This window comes from Rana temporaria, chromosome 8 (assembly GCF_905171775.1).
Source record: "Rana temporaria chromosome 8, aRanTem1.1, whole genome shotgun sequence".
Lineage (NCBI taxonomy): Eukaryota > Metazoa > Chordata > Amphibia > Anura > Ranidae > Rana > Rana temporaria.
In genome coordinates, this window is record NC_053496.1 from 51759763 (window position 1) to 51783611 (window position 23849).

The 23849-nt window shown below is 41.9% G+C and overlaps 1 protein-coding gene across 2 annotated transcripts in view; it reads left to right on the plus strand.

Moving 5' to 3' along the window:
* Positions 1-23849, plus strand: part of MYOF (myoferlin) — a 517119-nt gene that overhangs the window by 251045 nt on the left and 242225 nt on the right. The window contains exons 1-2 of one of the 2 annotated variants that reach the window (XM_040361785.1): positions 3272-3381; positions 23687-23777. The exons of the other annotated variant lie outside the window; for it this stretch is intronic. Of the exons in view, the coding sequence (XP_040217719.1) occupies positions 23693-23777 (85 nt within the window). The 5' untranslated portion in view covers positions 3272-3381; positions 23687-23692. Of the gene's footprint in view, positions 1-3271; positions 3382-23686; positions 23778-23849 lie in introns of those variants that run through there. 2 annotated transcript variants of the gene reach the window in all.

The window sequence follows — 23849 nt, forward strand, 5'->3', positions numbered from 1 at the left end:
GATATGTTCCTGTAACTGGGTTAGCCAGAATTCCATGTTTCTTGCCACACAAGTAGTAGCTAGCGCTCGTTTTAAGCTAGCGACACTTGTCTCCCAGGCTCTTTTTAGGATAATGTCACCCTTCTTGTCCAGGTCCTCTGGCAACATGTTTCCTCTGGACAGAGGAAACACTAAGGCCTAGTACACACGAGAGGATTTATCCGCGGAAACGGTCCGGGGGACCGTTTCCGCGGATAAATCCTCTGGCGGATTTTGATCTCATGGTTGTACTAACCATGAGATCAAAATCCCCGCGGAATTCCGTCCGCGGTGACGCGTCGCGCCGTCGCCGCGATGATGACGCGGGGACGTGCGCGACGCTGTGATATAAGGACTTCCACGCATGCGTCGGACGGATTGATCCGGTGAGTCTGTACAGACCAGCGGATCAATTCATTGGACTGGATTCCAGCGGATCGATTTCTTAGCATGTCAAGAAATTTTGATCCGCTGGAAATCCATCCCGGGGACAAAAATCCACGGAAACAGATCCGCTGGATCGTACACACCAGGGGATCTATCAGCTGAAACCGGTCCGCGGATCAATTCCAGCGGATCGATCCTCTCGTGTGTACGGGGCCTAAGACTGACCAGGGACCTGAGGGACCGCCTCTTAAAGGGAGGAAAAGAAATTAATGGCAATGTGTTTCCTGATTGCGAGGAGGAGCTCCATCTCTCAAGGGCTGACTTGGAAGACGACTGGGGAAAAACGGACGTTAGCGGACGATACGTTTACCATCCGATCCGCTAACATCCGTTTTTCATCAAAATATGTAAAAAGCCCCAAAAAAAAAAACGGATGGAAAAACGGATTGAAAAACGGACTAAAAACGGATCGGAAACGGATGAAAACGGACGAAAAACGGATGAAAAAACGGATCAACTGATGAAAAAAAAAATGATCTAAAAAACTGAGCGGACGTGTGAAAGAGCCCTAAAGGTCCGGTGGTTAAAAGGAAGAGGATCAATCTAGAAGACCTCTATTCAATTTTTATCACATATATATATATATTTCATAAAACATTTTTTGTTGTTATTACATAAAAAATTGTTTGTTTTCGCGGCAAGGATTTTTTACGAATGTAACCTTGGGGTGACGCACGTTTAAGTGCACCATTTAATATATGTATGGTACGCATATGTATGTGTGTTTTTTACACTGTTCGAAGAGGAATATTTATATGTGAGCACTTGGTACACAGTTACATACACTTATATGTTTGGTGGATTGTCAAAAGGGGTGATATATATAGGGGCTAATAATCGCGATTATTGCCCAGGACTAGGTGGATATAGACCAACCACCAGGGTAGCGCAATCCATATATTACACTTATCTTATCCTGAACGAGACACCATAGACTAGAGTGTCTTGCACCTCTTATTGATTGCAGAAAACTCATTAATATAGCACAATTTTGCGCCAGCAACACCCGTCCCACATTTTCCTTTATATTGGCTTATGAAATTTACAAATGCAGCAATTTAGAAATTGGATGAAAGGTTTAGCGCTGGGAAACACTTTTTGATAGATAAATAGTGCATTTTATATACAACTATATGGATCAGACCAAAATGAGGGACAAATGAGGAGGAATGAGGGACATTGTTCAGAATGAGGGACAGTCCCTCGAAATCAGGGACAGTTGGGAGCTGTGAGGATGTGAACTACATCCATAGGAAACCATGTTATATGGACTGTAGTGTGTTTCTTCAAAACTGAAAATGCACTAAAAAAAACGCATAGGTGTGAACCAGGCCTTAGCCCTTCCCTATGCCATGTTTTTTTTTTATATAGTAAGCTCTCACAAGCAGCTTACCCTCTTGTATTGAATTGTATTGTTGCTGTATTGTTTCCATTTATATTGTAAAGCACTGTACAAACTGTTGGCACTATATAAATCCTGTATAATAATAATGGAGTGTAATGCATGCATTGCCTGTAGCCTGTAGGTGACATGCTGCAGTCAGTAGCACGCCGTGTGTCCTGTGTATAGGAGGCGGACAGGCTGGAACCTGCACACTGGCTTTATACGGATCACTGGTCAGGTATTTCTAGGCTGGGGCAGCCAGTGAGTAATCAGTCTGAGATCCACCTAGCTTTTCTTTTCAAGTAACAATCCATTTAGTGCAGCTGCTTCCCCACTCCTATCAGTGGCTGAGCTCTCCGGGGTCAGGAAGCTCCTCTACAGCCTATGCCAGCAACAACATTATTCTTCCCAGGTCTACCCTGAACTCTGCAGCCATGCTGAAGGTTTTGGTGGAGTCGGCGTCCAATATTCCCAAAACTAAACTTGGAATGGCCAGACCCCATCCTTCAGAGGTAAGCTGGGTCTGCTTGTACTCCTCTGCTCTCTCTCTCTCTGCAGGCTAGATTTGGAAAGCTGGTTTACTTTTCTCTTTGCATTCCAAGGCTGCTTTCTGTTTCTTAAATTAGAATCACTTGCAGAATAGAGCGATAGCGATTTGTGGGGAAATTCGTCATCAAACACTGAAAGTAATGACAGCGACAATACTGCAACTGAGCACATTTCAGTGTTTTTGATTTGATTACATTATTGAATAATTTGTATTTATTATTATTATTTATAGTTATTTATTATATTATAATTTTATGATTTTGTGTTTCAAACTTTATCATACCCTGGATTTCTACTAAACTCTTGTTTGGACAGATGTTATTCCTAAGAATTGCAGGCCTACAATATAAAACGCCAAATTTCCATGCAAAACTATTTTACCGCTTTTAGCATAAAAAATCTGACTTGATCATACCGCCAGGGAGTTTAACAGGTACATTTGGTCAATGACCCAAAAAGACTTGCATCTGTCCTGCTGAAGTTCTAAAGAGTGTCTCAGACTTTATTTATTTGTCCTCATTGTCTACATCAGGCATACAGGTGCTTTATTATCACCTTCAGTATGAGCAATTCCTGCTTGTCTTGTCCCCAATATAAAGCAAAGCATGTATGGGCAAAACTCTCAGCCCAATCACGCAGATTAAAAATAAAATGTTTGTAACAGATGCCAAAATTAGGTTATTGTATGTGACTTCCAGTAAACAAATTATTATTTTTTTTTGCTTTGTTATTAATTTGTTGGAAGATGCAGCATGACGAGAACTAATTTGATTTCAAATCTCATGACCCAGAGGGTGGAGAGAGATAGTTGTGTGAAATCTTTTGGTTCCATGATATGTGGAATTTTTGTGTTTATATATACCCCGTTTCACACTTTTTCTCTTCTTGCAGCTTCTGGAGTTTGATCTGAAGGGAATACCCCTGGACTACTCCTCGACGTTGGAGGTCACTGTCAAAGACTTTGAAACAATCGGAAAAGACAAGTAGGTTATAACTGTATGTGTACTGTGCAATGTATCGTACAATGATATCCATTGATACACATAGGCCAGTCCTTAGAAAATTGCATGGAACTATGATTATTACTATGTGAAATTTTGTTTGCTATGTGTTACTGCATGTTATTGCTTAATGACCTTTGTCTACTTCTTGGTAAAGAAATGTTCCTTTCAAAGTGGTTTACTGTTGTCTGTGATCCTGAAATGTGTAGGTGGTTCTTGTACTATGTTAAACGGGCTCTTGGAGTTTACAGGCATTTCAATTTTGGACAAAACCCTGTGCTAAGGCATTGCATGCCAATGTGCCCACTCTAAATTTTCTTCTACCTGAAAGCAATTAAAAAATGGACCCATTACTGCAAAGCTGGATGAATCCCAGGAGGCAGGTAGCCGGTGTTCCTGAAAAGCGAATGCTAGCATCTAACTTTTGAGCCTTTTTCTTCTTTTTTTTTTTTTTGTCCTAGTTCCATGGCTTGTTTTGGATTTGTGATACACAGTTGTTTCTATTACCATTAGACTGTGTCAGTCAATTCAGAAAGGGTATCATACAGTTTATAGCCCCATAAAATACCTATAGTTTCTGCCTGGAGCGTGAGCATTGTTATACCCTGGTACCCAGGGCATGTGCCCCAGGTTTTCTATTCAGTGCCCTAGGTCTCTTTTTGAGATGTGCAAATGATAAATTCTATGTGTCAAACACTTTTGGAGTGTTGTAAAACTTCATCTGTTTTTAACCAGTTCCAGACCGCCTGAACTCTGCAGCCATGCTGAAGGTTTTGGTGGAGTCGGCGTCCAATATTCCCAAAACTAAACTTGGAATGGCCAGACCCCATCCTTCAGAGGTAAGCTGGGTCTGCTTGTACTCCTCTGCTCTCTCTCTCTGCAGGCTAGATTTGGAAAGCTGGTTTACTTTTCTCTTTGCATTCCAAGTCTGCTTTCTGTTTCTTAAATTAGAATCACTTGCAGAATAGAGCGATAGCGATTTGTGGTGAAATTCGTCATCAAACACTGAAAGTAATGACAGCGACAATACTGCAACTGAGCACATTTCAGTGTTTTTGATTTGATTACATTATTGAATAATTTGTATTTATTATTATTATTTATAGTTATTTATTATATTATAATTTTATGATTTTGTGTTTCAAACGTTATCATACCCGGGATTTCTACTAAACTCTTGTTTGGACAGATGTTATTCCTAAGAATTGCAGGCCTAAAATATAAAACGCCAAATTTCCATGCAAAACTATTTTACCGCTTGTACCTAGTGGCACGAGCGACACTAATACAGCGATCAGAAAAACGATGGCTTAGTGACGCTGGCAAAAGGGGGGTGAAAGGGTTAACTAGGGGGTGATCAAGGGGTTAAAACCTTTATTGGGGGGGGGGGGGTAGGGGGCTACCCTGGACCTAACACTTTTAACCCCTTGATCACCCCCTAGTTAACCCTTTCACCCCCCTTTTGCCAGCGTCACTAAGCGATCGTTTTTCTGATCGCTGTATTAGTGTCGCTGGTGCCGCTAGGTAGCTAGTTATTTTTTGAGGTTCGCCCGCCAGGTTTTTATAGCGTTAGGTACCCCCATACATTTTCTAATAAAGGTTTTAACCCCTGATTGCCCCTAGAGTTAACCCTTTCACCCCCTATTGCCAGCGTCACTAAGCGATCGTTTTTCTGATCGCTGTATTAGTGTCGCTGGTGCCGCTAGGTAGCTAGTTATTTTTTGAGGTTCGGCCGCCAGGTTTTTATAGCGTTAGGTACCCCCATACATTTTCTAATAAAGGTTTTAACCCCTGATTGCCCCTAGAGTTAACCCTTTCACCCCCTATTGCCAGCGTCACTAAGCGATCGTTTTTCTGAACGCTGTATTAGTGTCGCTGGTGCCGCTAGGTAGCTAGTTATTTTTTGAGGTTCGCCCGCCAGGTTTTTATAGCGTTAGGTACCCCCATACATTTTCTAATAAAGGTTTTAACCCCTGATTGCCCCTAGAGTTAACCCTTTTACCCCCTATTACCAGCGTCACTAAGCGATCGTTTTTCTGATCGCTGTATTAGTGCCACTAGGTAGCTAGTTATTTTTTGAGGTTCGCCCGCTAGGTTTTTATAGCGTTAGGTACCCCCATACATTTTCTAATAAAGGTTTTAACCCCTGATTGCCCCTAGAGTTAACCCTTTCACCCCCTATTACCAGCATCACTAAGCGATCGTTTTTCTGATCGCTGTATTAGTGTCGCTGGTGCCGCTAGGTAGCTAGTTAGTGCCAGTAACGCTTACACCCACGCGCAAAGCATACTCCCCCCCCATATGTGGAATTACACCCCAAAATACATTCTGCTGCTTCTCCTGAGTACGGGGATACCACATGTGTGAGACTTTTTGGGAGCCTAGCCGCGTACGGGAGCCCAAAAACCAATCACCGCCTTCAGGCTTTCTAAGGGTGTAAATTTTTTATTTCACTCCTCACTACGTATCACAGTTTCGAAGGCCATAAAATGCCAAAATAGCACAAAACCCCCCAAATGACCCAATTTTTGAAAGTAGACACCCCAAGCTATTTTCTGAGAGGGATGTTGAGTCCATGGAATATTTTATATTTTGACACAAGTTGCGGGAATATGATAAACTTATTTTCTTTTGCACAAAGTTGTCACTAAATGATATATTTCTCACACATGCCATGGTTATATGTGGAATTGCACCCCAAAATACATTCTGCTGCTTCTCCTGAGTACGGAGATACCACATGTGTGGGACTTTTTGGGAGCCTAGCCAAGTACGGGACCCCAAAAACCAATCACCGCCTTCAAGATTTGTGTGACTGAAATCAAAAATGTATGTCCTTAGAAATCTTGAAGGTGGTGATTGGTTTTCGGGGTCCCGTACGCGGCTAAGCTCCCAAAAAGTTCCACACATGTGGTATCCCCGTACTCAGGAGAGGCAGCAGAATGTATTTTGGGGTGCAATACCACATATAACCATGGCATGTGTGAGATATATATCATTTAGTGACAAGGTTTTGTAATTTATTTTTTATTTATTTTTTTGGTCAATATTCAATCACTTGGGGCAAAATGCAAATATTCCATGGACTCAACGTGCCTCTCAGCAAATAGCTTGGGGTGTCTTCTTTCCAAAATGGGGTCATTTGGGGGGGTTGTGTGCCATCTTGGCATTGTATGGCCTTCAAAACTATGATAGGTAGTGAGGAATGAAATCAAAAATGTATGCCCTTAGAAATCTTGAAGGTGGTGATTGGTTTTCGGGGTCCCGTACGCGGCTAGGCTCCCAAAAAGTCCCACACATGTGGTATCCCTGTACTCAGGAAAAGCAGCAGAATGTATTTTGGGGTGCAATTCCACATATAACCATGGCATGTGTGAGATATATATCATTTAGTGACAACGTTTTGTAATTTATTTTTTAATTTTTTTTATTTATTTTTTTGGCATTATTCAATCACTTGGGACAAAAAATAAAATATTCAATGGACTCAACATGCCTCTCAGCAGTTTCCTTGGGGTGTCTACTTTCTAAAATGGGGTCATTTGGGGGGGGGGGGGTTTGTACTGCCCTGCCATTTTAGCACCTCAAGAAATGAGATAGGCAGTCATAAAATAAAAGTTGTGTAAATTCCCGAAAATGTACCCTAGTTTGTAGACGCTATCATTTTTGCGAAAACCAATAAATATACGCTTATTGCGATTTTTTTTTTCTTTTTTTACAAAAGACATGTGGCACATTTTGGCCTAAATGTTTGACTAAGATTTAGTTTATTCGATATTTTTTTACTTTTTGTTATAAGAAAAATCATTTTTTTTCCAAATTTTCGATCTTTTTCCGTTTATATCGCAAAAAATAAAAATCGCATAGGCAATCAAATACCATCAAAAGAAAGCTCTATTTGTGGGAAGAAAAGGACGCAAATTTCGTTTCGGTACAACATTGCATGACCGCGCAATTACCAGTTAAGGCAGCGCAGTGACAAATTGTAAAAACACCTTGGGTCTTTAGACAGCGTATTGGTCCGGGGCTTAAGTGGTTAACCATCTATTTTATTTTTATTTTTTTGTCATAATGTTAAATTATTATTGTTGTTGTTTTTAGATCAATTTAATTCATTTTTGTTCAGTTAAAAATATTTAATCTTGTTTCCAAGATATTGGTCATTGTTATCCTACCAGCCCTTCAACATTTTAATCTGTGTGGCCAGAGGTACCCCTGCTCTCGGGACTCCAGAAATGCCCCTAGCATGGAAGTACTTCTGAGGATCTGGTGTCTATTGAGGACGCTTAGAATAGTGGAGATAAAATACAGATTCATGAGATAAAATGCATAAGACATGCAGAGCTTCTATAGTGTAATATGCATCTAATAACTACACAATCCACTAATGAGAGCACTGGCCACCCGAGGGTCTTTTCTCCAGTGCCCTTTTTTTTTTTTTAAATGGCACTGTAGAAATACATATCCCAACACTTCCTTATTTTGCAACATAAGGTGGGAGGCAAATGGTTGGATTGAACAGTGCAGTTAAGACATTGTCAGGAAAGTACTCTGCTGGCTCATTGTAAGAGGTGATTATTACCTGAAAATGCTATGCTTGCACATCACTTCTCATGACAAAATGTACTTTACCTGTAGCCTTTAAAGACACTTCTTTTTTTTTTTTTTTTTCTTCATGCATTCCGAAAAAAGCCGTGGCTCTGTGTTAATGGCCATGCCTGCTCAGGTGCCCCCATTGCAAGCTGCTTACTCTGGGGGGGGGGGGGGGGGGACACAGACATGAGAAGAGGCTCAGGGCTGCTTTGTGCAAAACCACTGCACAGAGCAGGCAAGTGTGACAGGCTTATTTTAAAAAGAAAAACATAAAGCCTTTACAAATCACTTTAAAGTGCTATTAAAATGTTTACACTTCTCTTCTTCTGAGGGTCATTCTTTTTGGCTCCTTCACTTCTCTGTTTGCCCTTATAGCAAGCAGCTTCCTGTAGAGCAGTGATGGCGAACCTTGGCACCCCAGATGTTTTGGAAGTACATTTTCCCATGGTGCTCATGCAGTGTAGTAGAGCATCATGGGAAATGTAGTTCCAAAACATCTGGGGTTCCAAGGTTTGCCATCACTGCTATAGAGGCATACGTGTAGGCTCACTCTTGAGCCAGGCTCTGTGCCCATTGACACACGCACACTCACAATGTGGCTCAGCCCTGTCCCCCTGCTCTGTGCTCACTGGATCGGTGGACAGTGGAAGCCAATGACTCCCGCTGTTTTAACCAAATCCCATGAGACCAGAAGGGGGGAAAGAAGACCTACAGTGTTTGCCACAGAGCTGGATTGATAAGGCGCTGTTTGTTTTTTTCTTTTTATCTTTTTTAATACAGGGAATGCATTAAGGTTAAACAAACCTTTAGACCCACTTTAACATGACAATATCTCTTATTAAATGTATATTTTGTTGAGCTATTTATAACAAGAAGCAGCAAAATTGGAACCCAGGAGAGTTGTTGACAAAAATGACCAATTGGTAAAAATGCATCTAGTAAGCGGGACTGGTCCCTATGGGCAGCAATGCTGCGTCATTCTCTCTTTTTTTTATTATTTTTTTATTCCCCCCCCCCCCTCCTTCTTTTGGAAGGTTTTAGAAGATGGCATATGTCAACGTGGTAAAGTAAGAAACTGTTTTTCGAAGGCTTGTCTTTTATAGAATATTATAGGGAGCTTATCTTCTGTTTATGTAATTAATAATGGCAAACAGAATAGGCGAGGTTGAAGTTTGTGTTTTGCCTGGTATAAGCAAACATAGGGTGAAGGTCAGTTACTGCTCCATTAAAAAAAAAAATGTACTTAAAATTCTACTGAAATTTGATAAATTCATGAAATAGAATTGACATAAGTTCCTAAAATGTGCTAAACTTCAATAAAATGGCAGCACGTAGAGGGCATATATTTTGCGCCACTTATTTTAGGAAAAAATAAATCATTTTTTATTTTTTGTTATAGGGCATTATAGAATGCAGCTACATTTTTTTTTTCTTCTATACCTTTTTTACCTTCTATATAAGTGAATTGTCTATTCCTGTCATGTTCTCTTTGGCTACATAGGGTTGACTTCTGTGGCAGGGAAATGATATACGGTCCAGTCTTCCCAGAGGGCCATTCTAGGGAGGCTGAAAAGAGTCTAGTAGAATAGCACTAGATATTTCGGTCTCCTGAGTCATCCATGTTTGCATATACCTATTTGCCTATATAAACATGACACGTAATAGGGCTCTGAGCCTTCTAAAATACTATGGGGTGGATTTACTAAAACTGGAGCACTCAGAATCCTAGTGCAGCTGTGCATTGTAGTCAATCGGCTTTTAACTTTAGCTTGTTCAATCAAGATTTGGCAATAAAACCTGGAAGCTGATTGGTTTCTATGCAGAAGTGAGCCTGGTTTTTGCACACTCCAGCTCTAGTAAATAAACCCCACTATATACTTGACAGCTGTGAGAAGGCTCTCTTTTAGCAGCAGTGAGGTTTAACGCACAGATTACTTGTATGGTCACGTTTCGTGGTCCTATATTGATCACCTAAATACTGTCCTTGTACAAACATTGAGTTTTCTAAGAAGGAGATATGGCAAAGAGATGAGTATTCTAGGTTGCCAGACAAATATTCTGGTTAAAAAAAAAACTGTACAGATAAATACAAATGTACAGAAAATGGTAGATAGGGGTTGGAAGGGTGGTATGAGGGGGGGGGGGGGGGGGGGGGGGAGATGGGGATTCTTGAAAAACTTGCAGTGGCCATAGATTAGCCGGTTCAGCAAGGACCAGCCAAATTTCGATCCATGTGTGGCCACTGCACTTAAAGCCACTTGGTCAGTGGCTGCAGTCAATGACTGCATCGCTGATCTGTATAATCTGACAGCAGGGCAGTCTCCCCACTGTCGGAATACAATAGTGCAGTGAGGAGGATTTCCCCTGTCCATCTGGAATGTGTGGATAGGGGAATAAGTGGGTTTTTCTTTTCTTCATGTATGGCCAGCTTCAGAGATAAATAGGGTTGCAATGACTATTTGTAGATAATGCGGAAGTTAGAAAAGGGATGAACTGCAGATTGTGACATAAGGGCTGAGAGAAGAGCCCAGGTAGAATAGTAAGGAGAGGAATGAGCCCAGGTAGTAGAGGGGGAAGAAAAGAGGTGCACAAAGCTTGGGCCACAATTTTTAGTAAGGATAAGAGAGTTGGGGGATTTAAGGATGGGAAGAGAAGACCGTGTTACCGAAATGGATGGGGAAAACTGGTTCTGGGGAGGAGTCTAGAGGGGTAGTTGTGGGCCCACTTTAGGTAATTGGTGAAGAGTCTACAGTACTTTAGGGCTGAAACAACTCATTGATCGATTATGAAAATTGTAATCGATAAATTTCATAAATCGATTAATCGGCCAGTAACATAATGGGGTTAAAAAAAACTAACATTAGCCCTTTATAGTACAAAAAAGTAAATCGCTACTGTAAATATTACTTTCACTGTCCCACAGTGAAAAAAATGAACCCCTTATGCCCGGTACACACGATCCGATTATCGGACGATCATTCATCAATGATCGTCCGTTTTTTTTTTTGTATGCTAATCTCACGTTAAATCTGAGTTTACTAAAGTCACGAAAATTCTCGTACGGCGGAATAAAAAATCGGAATTGATGTCATGTGTTGTAATGCATTTGTATTGCATTTTCGAACAACAGCTGTACTGATTAAACGAAAATCGTACGATCTGGCATCGTACAAAAAATTTTTCCGTGCATGTCCGATGGAATAAAATCGGATGAACTGTCCTGATCGGCTCTCGGAAGCTCTGTACTAACAATCCGATTATCGTACGATCATTTCGAAAGCAGCATTTTTCAGGCGATTTTCGGATCGTGTGTACGGGGCTTTACACTAGCGATTATTTGCTCTTTTTGTACTTATTTTTTTTTTTAACCCCATTATGTTACTAAACATCTCAGGCCTTGGTCACACCTCCTGTTTTTTGCAGAAACGCACTACAGATCATTTACATGGTTTCCTATGGGGCACGTTCACATCCATGATTTCTTTTCAGCTGCTGCGTATTTGGAAAGGGCAAGGACTTTTTAACGTGAAATGGTGCCATTTTTTTTTTTTTGGTTTAATATACTTCAATGGAGAAGCTGCAGAAAGGCATGTAAATGTGTTTTTGCGGCAATTTTGTGTTTTTGTAATCTGCCCAACAACAAATTGGCCCAATTTTTTAAAAAAAATGCTATAATTTTTTTTTTTTAAGGCTATTATCCAATTTAATCTAAACAATAATCGGCCAACTAATCGATTATGAAAATAATCGTTAGTTGCAGCCCTACAGTACTTGTCTAATAAACAACTTGGATTTCCAAGATGTTGTTGGTGTGTGGCCCATTTTCTTCAACTCAAGTGCAGTGTGGAGCGAGGGCCGACTCTTGGGGTTTGGCACCTGGCTGACCTCTAAGATTGAGGGATATAAAGGTATTATTGGCAGTGGTTGAATTTGACTTGCTCTTACCTGTACAGTTAAGTGTACAATTTTAGTCTGAATAACCTGTGTTGTATAAGCCAGCATCTTTCAGCCTCAGCAAACGTCAGAAGTACACAAAATCTCAAGGCACCCCAGTCTAATAAAAATGTTACTTGCTGCTGATGGGGAAATTTGAGCCTGGGATGATGCACACAACCACCATCGCATCGGAGTCCCCTCTTTGTAGAATCCCCTGAGCCCTTAAAGGTTGTTGCCCCAGCAGCATGGCAGAGCATTTTGAGATGGAGCAGATCTGGACAGAGGCGCACTGCTGTCTTCTCCTGAGAGTTGAGCATGGACCTGCCTGCCACCTGCCCAGGATATGCATCATGTGTTGCCATGATGCGAGCGGGACACTGTGCATCCTGGCCTTAGTAACTCAATGGTCTGGTGCTGACAGCCGACTTGTCCGCACCACTGCAATGCATAACGCTGATCTAGGGCGAATGCGTCCATGTTAACGACACGCCTGTGTGCTGTGGAACCCCCGGTTAAGAACCTCTGGTATAAGCCCAGTTATGAATGGACCTCAGATCCCAGGGACCTTGGGATATCGAAGCACTGGAATTATAGGATTTTTTTTTTTTTTCCAAAAGGGCTAGAGTGCTCTTAAAGCAAAGGTAGTTGTTTGGTGGTGGGAATTTTAGGGGTTTGGGGAAGGTGATGCACAATAGAAGTGCTTTAGGGGTTCACTATTCATTAGACAAAGTAGACCATTTCAACTGCTGTAATGAATGCCAGAGAAAGGGATCTTCTCCTGACTGCATTGTGTAACTTAGATGAAGTTTGAAAAAATAAAATAAATTCAAAGTGTTTTATGACAATGATCTATGCTCATATCTTCTTACTGTTTGTTGTGCCATGAGTAATTAATTCTGGTCACATGACTTATCCAAACATCCACATTATTTCCATACCAACAACGGAACCTGTTCCCGTCACACTGAGAACACTAGGGCTAGTTCATATTGTTCATTCTTTGCACTATTGTTGGGTCATGGATTGTACATCAGACTGTGAAACAGCAGAGTCCTTTTCAGAAGGGAAACCTTCTTTTAGGAAGCGCTTTGTTCTGCTGATGATAAAAGTGAAGCATCGGTGTGTGTGGTTATTGGAACTTCCATAATCAGTGTGGTTGGTCTCCTAGCAACTTGAGAAAATAGAGCGCGGCCCTTAATAGGAATAATGGGCCAAATCCTCAGCCAGGCGGCGTAACTTAACTTTTACCATTTAAGTTACACTGGCGGAAAATTTCTACCTAAGTGCCCGATCCACAAAGCACTTACCTAGAAATTTTCGGCCGTGTAACTTAAATGTCTCCGGCGCAAGGCGGTCCTCTTTTGCAGGGGGCGATGACAATTTAAATGAGGCGCGCTCCCGCGCCGGCCGTACTGCGCATGCTCGTGACGTCATTTTCCCGACGGGCAGCGCGCAAAATTACGTTACGCCGGGCTTTGTGGATTGCGACGGGACAATAAAGTTGCGTCGGGTAAAAAAAAAGTTACGCGCCGAAAAATAAAATTCAAAATTTAAAAAAAATCGCGGCGATCGAAAAAAAGGTCTGTTTTTACAAGGTGTAAACAGTTTACACCTTGTAAAAGCAGCCCTAATTTTATGTATGCAAACGTAAACTTACGCAGAAAAAACAAAGCTGAAAAGCTTTGTGGATCTCCGTAAGTCCTCATTTGCATACGCAAAGCGGCATTTCAATGCGAAATGCCCCCAGCGGCGGATGCGGTGCTGCATCCTAAGATCCGACAGTGTAAGTCTCTTACAGATGTCAGATCTTCTGCCTATCTTTGGAAAACTGCTTCTGAGGATCAGTTCCAAAGATCAGCACAGGGATACGCAGGCTGAACAGCAGTTCCGCCTGCGTATCCCTTTTGAGGATTTGGCCCAATGTGTCTACATTCCCATGTTATACGTCCTTTCCTGGCTGACTGGGTAGAATATATTTAAAGGGCAAGAAGCGTGTGCAGAATAATTGGTTTACTGTGTGCATTCATTGTAGTAATACATACAGGGTTAATCATAAATTTTAGTTTCCTGTAATCCAATCCACGAATGTTCAATGGATTCTGGTTATTGTACAATACATATTTGGTCTTTGCTTCATTGAGGAGACTCGTCCGCCGCTTGTGTAACTTATCTGTTGCTTCGTTTGAATTGGAAGTTATCCGATTGTACCAACCTTTTTAAGGTTACTGGTTCTTTAAGTATATGCAAACAAATCCCTTGTAAAACAACCCACTTTAAACCAAAAAAAATAATAAAAGGCAAAGTGTGTGTGTGTGTGTGTTTTACATAGTATCTCACAAAAGTGAGTACACCCCTCAAATATTTGTAAATGTTTTATTATCTTTTCATGTGACAACACTGAAGAAACGACACTTTACTACAATATAAAGTAGTGAGTGTACAGCTTATTTAAGGCCCCTTTCACACTAGCGGACCGTATGTCCGCTTTTTCATCCATCCGTTTGCGGATGAAAAAGGGACATACATTGGTCCCTATGTGATTGCGGGTGTCAGCGGATACACCCATAATCGTCCGCCTCCGCAAAGATCCGATTTTGCAGACGGAAGAAAACCTTCTTTTTTTTTTCTTCCGTCTGCGGATCGGATGAACACGGACATACGGTCCGTGTTCATCCGAACCCCCCCATAGGGGAGAGCGGAGAAAAGACAGGGCGGTCCCTGCACAGTGTGCAGGGACCGCCCTGTCATCCGCCGGCTCAACGGGGATCAACGGAGCGATCCCCGCTGAGCTTACGGAGCATATGGAGGCGGATCATTACTCATCCGCCCTGTGTCAAAGGGGCCTAACTGTGTAAATTTGCTGTCCCCTCAATCACTCAACACACAGCCATTAATTTCTAAACCGCTGGCAACACAAGTGAGTACACCCCTAAATGAAAATGTCCAAATTGGTCCGAATTAGACATTTTCCCTCCCTGGTGTCATGTGACTCGTTGGTGTTAGGGCTCTTTCACACGGACTTTCCGTATGTCCATTTTCTTTTCATCCATCCATTTTTGGATGAAAAACATGCATATATCCCTGTGGGATAGCGGATGTACATCCGATGACCTCCGTCTTCGCTATGCTCCGTTTTATGATGACTTGAGGAAAACCCTATTTTTTTTTTCTTGCGTATACAAAACAGAACGGATGTCAGCGGAGGCTCAGATTACATCTGATCCACTGACATCTGCTTTTTACCCAAATATACCACAAATCGGTATGTGAAACACAATGCATGCTGGGGAAGAGCAAAGTCTCATAGAAGATTAGATAAAAAAAGGATGAGAAACTGAAGAAAAAGCAATAGGAAAAGATGAAAAACTGACATCTGCTGATGGAAAAAACGGACGTTCACGGATGTAAAACGGACTTTCGCGGACATGAAAACGCATGTCAAAATTTACATCCGCATGAGTTTTTTCACCCAATAAAGGAACTGAACGGAAAGAAAAAATTGGATTGTCCATGTGAAATAGCCCTTACAAGGTCTCAGGTGTGAATGGGGGGGGGAGCAGGTGTGTTAAATTTGGTGTCATCGCTCTCACTCTTACTGGTCACTGGAAGTTAAACATGGCACTTCATGGCAAAGAACTCTCTGAGGATCTGAAAAGAATTGTTCTACATAAAGATGGCCTAGGCTATAACAAGATTGCCAAGACCCTCAATCTGAGCTGCAGCACAGTGGCCAAGACCATACAGCGATTTACCAGGACAGGTTCCACTCAGAACAGACCTCGCCATGGTCGATCAAAGAGGTTGAGTGCACGTGCTCGGCGTCCAGAGGTTGTCTTGGACATATGAGTGCTGCCAGCGTTGCTGTAGAGGTTGAAGGGGTGGGGGGGGTCAGCCTGTCAGTGCTCAGACCATACGCCACACACTGCATCAAATTGGTCTGCATGGCTATCATGCCAGAAGGAAGCCTCTTCTAAAAATGATGCACAAAAAAGACTAAGGGCATGGATTACTGGAACCACGTCCTGTTGTCTGATGAGACCAAGATAAACGTATTTAATTCAGATGGTGATGGTGGCAGCAACCAGGTGATGGTGGCAGCAACCAGGTGAGGAGTACAAAGACAAGTGTGTCTTGTCTACAGTCAAGTATGGTGGTGGGAGTGTCATGGTTTGGGGAGAAGACCGATCGGTGTTCCTATATACTAGGAACATGATTTGTCTCTTCTCCTCTGACAGGATGTGGTTCGGTGTGTTTACACACACACACTGATTCACGTTCCTTCTCTGTCACGAGCGATTGCGGGTTAAGGTTGCCACTTCTTCTTCAAGCCAAAGCCAAACGCTTTAATGGCGCACAGCGATTTTTTTTTTTGTAGTATACACTATAAGATTGTAACGGACCTGGGACACCTTTAGAAAATCAAAAAAAAAAAAAAAAAAGTAAAGTAATGTGGCACACATTTCCTCACCCTCCTGTCGCATTCTGTCCTAAGCCACATTCCTGTCTGACTATTGTGTCTGGGTTTTAGGTGGACTGAAACCTGGACACAAGATTCAAAACCCGGACAGTCCGGGTGAATCCTGGACAGGTGGCAACCCTATTGCGTCTGCCCGGCGGACATCAGCTCCTTAATGACGTGGCGGGCATACGCGGGTGTGCCCCCCTATACCGGTGGCAAGCTAAGGATGTCGTATGATGCCCGCCCAGGATGGGAGATAATTTTTGACAATAGCCGGGTAATGAAGTCTTTAAAAAAAAAAAGTCTTAATGTGTTGACGGGAAAGGAGGAACCAAAGAAGGCAAAATATAAGCAGATTAAACTTCAGCTTTAAATGTGTTAGCAAGAAACACACAGTGACTAAATAGTTGGCTCTCTTGGCTGGCAGTTCAGCGTTCCATATTTATATTCCACCAGAGACAAAGTTTACATGGCTTGTTGGCGTTTCTCTGGGGATTCTTCAAGGTGCTTAAGATTCCTTCCTGCAACACAGACACATAGGAGGATAACTTGTAAAGAGTGTGATTACATGGAAGAGGAATTGGGCCCCTTAAAGGGCAAGGACTGAATTCTCCTATGTACTGTTGTGAATAGCTTGACCGAACAAATCGGTACTGTAAAAATACTGGAAGTAAAAAAAAAACACATGGGCTCTGTTTCTTGGTCTGGGCAAGGGAAGTAGAGCAGTTCTAGACGAGTTCTTCAGACATATAGGCTTTTAATGAACTCTATGGAGTCGAATACACTCAACAAAAGCTCATGTACTTTTTTTGCGTGTACAAGTGTGAACAGGAACAATTGGCATGCGATTCTGCATTCTAAAGTAGGGAAATGGTCCCCCCAATGTACAGTATAAGATTTCCTATCATCTGTGCCCAGTCTTGCCACACAGAGTTAATCCAGCGCTGACCAATCCTCTTTTATTGTTCAGTGAGATAAAACCAGACTTGCAGAGAAAAACCTTAGTCCGTTCCGCCACCTTGCTGTGAGTGACAGGTTATTTACATATCTCATGCACTAGCTTGGAGACAGGCATTATTTTTTAATTCCCACCCCCACTCCTTTTCTGAAGTTATGTGGTTACTTTTCTGGATGTTGGTGATCATAACAGAATTCGGTGTAAGGGGAGTGTGGAGGAGGGTGGGGAGTCTACTGACATCACGACTCCACCCACAGAGCTCCAGACAACAGATCCACCCACAGAATCTGCAGTTTTTCAGTTCTTATAGCAGACAGAGGGGAGACATTTGACAGGTAAGGATACATGCAGGAGGCATCTATATCCTTATAGATCAGCACTATGGCTGTAGTTTAGAAAGGATGAGAGTGGGTTTACTTCCACTTTCAGTGTTTTAAGCTGGTTTCCCTACATCAGACTGCGCTCAATGTGCAGGTTAAAGGTAAAAGTCAGCAGCTACAAATACTGTAGCTACTGACTTCTATTAAAAGTGCACTTACCTGTCCAGGGATCCAGCGTCGTCCTAACTCGGACCTATTCTTCACCGATTTTTCAGGTTCACAGCGCCGGCATGTTTACTAAGGGAATACAGCTGTTACTCCTTGCAGCTTTACACCTGGGTTCCCACTGTCCATGTGTGAGCCTTGCTGCAGTCCTACAGATCAGATCACCTCCTAGGCAATCCAAGCGGGAGTAGGTGCAGGTAAAAACCAGGTCAAAACCAGGTGTAACCCCCCCAACAAAAGTAAATGTATCCTAAATTGATAGGGGGCGGGGCAAGGAGGAGGTGGAACATTTTCAGAGGGATTGATTTTAAGTTTAATATGGTTAAGATGGGTTTTAGGATTTTGTTGAAGGTGCTGGAATCCTATACTGAAAACCACCAGTGCCAACATATTGAAACAAGGCCCTGTCAGGTATTTTACCAGATTTTCTTTGGATATACTTAAATGGCTCCCTTTCTATTCTTCCATGTCCAACCCTGGAGGATTACAGGACAGAAAGTGAGAAAGTCTCTCTAATGAAGCCAACACAGGGCAGTAAAAACCTGGTGTAGGATGCTAATCAATCTCCTGCCTGTTAAAAACAATTATATAATTTATTTTTGCACAAATTTCTGGCTGATTTTGGACATGAAGGGGACCAAAAGACGCACAGGACTCCTGTGCAATTCGCACCAGAGCCGCTCCATAGAAACCTGCATCCAATTTTTGCAGTGCTGTGGACACAACCTTAAAGATCCTTCAGCCTAAATTTCCTCTTGAACACCTTTTTGCTAGTTAAGCTGCCACTGTCTTTTTAAGACTGAAGATGAGGCATGGGGAAAAACTTGAGAACTTGCTGGCAGTGAGCCCTTTTTTATGCTTTTGGCTAAATCAAAGATTTAAGGATGATACTTTTGGTTATTTTTGGCAAGTTTAAATTCTCAAATTTCTCTAAATGGAATCCACTTGTTGACTTAACGTCAGTGGGATGCGTTTCAGTATCGACTGAGGCGATAATTAAGAATCCATGGGGGGTTCACAATCTTTAGTGCACAGCAGGTAAGTTTGGCTATAAGGCCTCATGCACACTGGATGTTTTTGACGCTACTGTTAGGGGCGTCCTTTTTTTTTTTCCCTGCCTTTAAACCATGGGTCTTCAAACTATGGCCCTCCAGTTGTTCAGGAACTACAATTCCCATCATGCCTAGTCATGTCTGTGAGTCTGAGTTTTACAATGCCCCATGGGATGTGTAGTTCTGCAACAGCTGGAGGGCCGTAGTTTGAGGATCCCTGCTCTAAACTCTAGTTTATATCGGCACATGTAACAATCATGTATATTCTCTGTAGTCCTCAGGCAGGTCACCTTATGCAGAGTATCTGCTCCATTGCACATTATAGATGTCTCCCTCTGCTGCCTACACCTCTGCCCACAGGTCTCTGCACTTCCTGAACTCCAGAGGTTGCTCTTCACGCAGCCTGCACTGCATCCGATGACTGTACACCAAACATCATGGGAACTGTAATCCACCCCCCCCCCCCCACAGTGTGGAAATTTATAAGAGAAAAAAGCCCCTGGGATGGCACGGATTTTAATAGGATGGAATTGTCAAAGTATAGAAAAATAGAAAAGTTTATTTGGTATATCATGATAATCACAATATACAAAAAATTAGAAAAAAAAATTCATTTAAACCAAAGGAATTGTCATACAAAGTGAATTCACCAATATACAGAAATCCACACCCGAATGCTGACAAATAAATCAAGACAAACAAGGGTGGATGAAACCCGACATGTTTCGGAGGCAGACGGTTAGGTTAATTCATAAACCATATGCAAATTCCTTCTTCAGGGATTCTTAACATTAGTGTAAACAATAATATTTAGTTTTTTTCATCATATGATGATATTTACACATGTGGATGAACTGGGCATGTCTGGATGAATCTCTGGGGAGGCCCAGCCCAAGTATAATGCGTATAACCATAAATGATGAAAAAATAAATAATAAAAAGTATGTATGTATGTATAAAGGGTCTTGCCTGCACAGCCAGGATCCATGCATCTTGTTATAATCCACAAACTAAGATTTCACTGCACTCTGCCTGCATCTATCCTCGTGAGATTTGGCACACTGCATGGTTCCATCTCTCTGCTGATCTTATTTCTGACCCTTTTTTGTCCAATATTCCAAACCTCAATGGAACAATGACACTACTTCCACCTTTTTAAAGGGCCAGCCTTTTTAAAGGGCAAGACCCTTTATACATATATACTTTTATTTTTATTTTTTTCTTCATCATTTATGGCTATACGTATTTTACTTGGGCTGGGCCCCCCTCAGAGATTCATCCAACCAGACATGCCCAGTTCATCCACATGTGTAAATATCATCATATGATGAAAAACTAAATATTATTGTTTACACTAATGTTAAGAATCCCTGAAGAAGGAATTTGCATATGGTTTATGAATTAACCTTCTGCCTCCGAAACATGTCGGGTTTCATCCACCCTTGTGTCTTGATTTATTTGTCAGCATTCAGGTGTGGATTTCTGTATATTGGTGAATTCACTTTGTATGACAATTCCTTTGTTTTAGCCCTGGTTCACACTGGGTACGATTTGGAACGATTTGAGATGCGATTTGACATGTCAAATCGCATCTCAAATCGGCGGCAATTGTCGGCAATGACACTGTCCTAATCAGTGCGACGCCGCATCAGCGATTTCAAAAAGTAGTTCCTGTACTACTTTTTGCGATTTTGGGCCGCGATTTACATTAAATTGCGGCTGAAATCGCGGCCGCGAAATCGCGGTAAAATCGGGCATTTTACCGCGATTTTGAATTCGCAGCAGTGTGAACCTAGGCTTAAATACATTTTTTTTCCAATTTTTTTTGTATATTGTGATTATCATGATTTATACCAAATAAAAGTTTCTATTTTTATATACTTTTTGACAATTCCATCCTATTATTACAATCCGTACCATCCCAGGGGCTTTTTTTCTCCTATAAATTTCCAAATTTTGTCGGGATGTGATTGGGATTCCTTGGAATTGCATAACTGATCTAGCTTCATTATTTTTTTGTTGAAATCCCCCAGTGAAACAGTGTGACAGACACAGTACTTGGTGCCCCCCCCCCCTTTTACACAGGCAGAATGCCAGGGCGCAAGTGTGACCTTTTAGGACCCTGGCAGTTCCTCAACTGGTTCCTGCTTCCTTTCCCATTTTACTAATGGTGTCCCTGGCCTGGAGTGGCTGCAGGGTCATCCATTTTGGCAACAGTTCCGCGACTGTCCTGGAGCAGCAGGAGGAGGGAGGGGTGGCATCACATGCTAATATTACGTGGCCTTATTCATTACTCCCATCTTGGCTTGTGCAGACTTTGCTGCAGGTGGTAAGGATATGGATTATTTGCTGCCTTGCTTATGATGGTGACCTACAGTGCATACCTGGGCCTTGACTCTAGACCCACAGCAAAGTATTAAACCATACCTATTTAAGCCCCTCCCACTGTGCAATTTGGTCAGAACCGAAACATTCGTATATATAATTATTAAATAAATTCTCTCCACAAATGGAGCTTTCTTTTTTAGTGGGACTGCAACGATGCGGCGGACAGACACGTGACACTTTTTTGGGGATCAGTGACATTATTGATCAGTGCTAAACCTATGCACTGTTGATGTGAAAATGACACTGGTCAGCAAATGGTTAAACTTCTTATCCCAGCACTTGCAGCTTACAAATTTTAATTCTGCTGGCTCCTGCTCTCTCACTGCTGCTTGCCTCTACTTCTAGTCTTTGCAAGAAGAGAGTTTACAGTGGACTGTTCAGTCTCAAGACTGTAAGATTGGAGACGGTACAGGAGAGGATCAAGCTTTTCCAGCTTGTACACACCATCAGAAAATCATATGGAAAAATACCGCTTTCAAAGTGATCATCTGATCGTTCATACTCAACTTTCGAGAGCTGATAACAATTCATGCAAAAGTATCCCATGGGGCAAGCACAAAAATCCTCAAACGAGTTTCGTTTTAATTGCTACAGTTGTCGTGTGAAAATACATTTACATTACTTTGAAATGTTATTCTGTTGTATGAGAATTTTCATAACTTTAGTAACCCCTTTATTTTCAATCTGAGATTGGCATGCAAAAAAACCCAGGCGATCATTCGTGGGATAATTTTATTGCGTGTACCAGTCATTCAGATATGGGGCCAGGTGTTACTATTGATGCACACAGTGTAGGGAGACATGGGGGCTCCATAGGATGCTGCAAGTGAAAGGAGTCACCCTGAAATAATAAACCAGAGGCACAGATAATGGTGCCAGTTTAAACTGGAACATGGCAAGGTTTAAAAGATGGAGACGCTGCATACTCGGTGATTAAATCAACTGGTGAAAGTGCTTATTAAAACAGAGGTTTTAATATATCAAAATTGCAAAAAGAATGCTGGCAACTCGATTGCTTCTTCTTAAGCACTTAGGGTTTTGATGTCACACTGCTGTTTGTGCTCAATAGAGATTTAAGAAGAAGCAATCGAGTTGCCTGTGATCTGCCAATATGGTTCCGGCTAACGTGATGGTTCTTGTAAGGACTGCTCAGGCGCAATCCTTGCCGACGGAAATCTCCGAACCTCGGCCGGCATCCAGGGCGACGTGGAATTTGAGGAAAGTGGCCAGTCGGCCTCACGTCCTCACTTCGCTCGGAGGGCTCGCTCGGCCTCCTGGCTCTTTTTTTTTTTTTTTTTTTTTTTTATAACATCCTCCAATTCACAGGGATGTTAAGGAATGAGCCTGGATGCCGGCCGAGGTTCGGAGATTTCCGTCGGCAAGGATTGCGCCTGCGCAGTCCTTGCAGGAACCATCTGGATAGGGGAACCATAATTAAAAATTCAAAGTCCAATACTGATGGTGACCTATCGGGGTTTATTTTCCTCTAGCATACTCTTGAATTGCAGTTGGTTGCTGTGAGTTGCTACACAGATGAATCAAACCTCCTTTTCTTAGCAGACACATTTTTTTATTTTAAAGTGGAGGTTCACCCAAAAAATAAATTTTTAACATTAGTGTATGGCTAATTATGTGAAGCAGAATCGGGTGTTTTTTTTTTTTTTTTAAATCAATGCAGTACTTACCGTTTTAGAGATAGATGTTCTCCGCGGCTTCCGGGTATGGGCTGCGGGACTGGGCGTTCCTATTTGATTGACAGCCTTCTGACGGTCGCATACAGCGTGTCACGAGTTCCCGAAAGTAGCCGAACGTCGGTGCGCAGGCGCCGTATAGAGCCGCACCGACGTTCGGCAACTCGTTATGCGCTGTATGCGACTGTCGGAAGGCTGTCGATCAAATAGGAACGCCCAGTCCCGAAGACCATACCCAGAAGCCACGGAGTACTGCATTGATTTAAAAAAAAAAAAACACCTGATTTTGCTTCACATAATTAGCCATAAACTAATGTTAAAAAATTAGTAAACTGGTTTAACTATTCGATCTAGTAGAGATAACTACTGTATGTATTTGGCGTATAACACTCACTTTGTTACCCTGAAAGTGAGGGTAAACTGTGCCTGCGTGTTACATGCAGGGGGCTGTGGAAAGTTATTTATTTATTTTTTTTATTACTGAAATTTCCCTCTTAAAGTTGGGGTGTGTTATACACCTGTGCATGTTATACGCCAATAAATACGGTACTTATTGCAGCTTGCTTACTGCTGATGATGATTTTAGTATAATAAATTATTTATAATTGTTAATTTAAAGTAATTAGTGTATGATCTCCTATTTAAATTCTCATTTTCTTTCATAGTCCACTATGGATTTGATGGTGCCCTATGTGTCACTTGTAACCCCTACAAATCAAAGTGAACCAGGAAGAACAAATGTGCAAACAGATGGCGGTAAGTGACCTGTGTAGAGAATTCTTTAGTAGCTCACCTGTATGAAATTAATGGGACAGCCCAACAAGATTT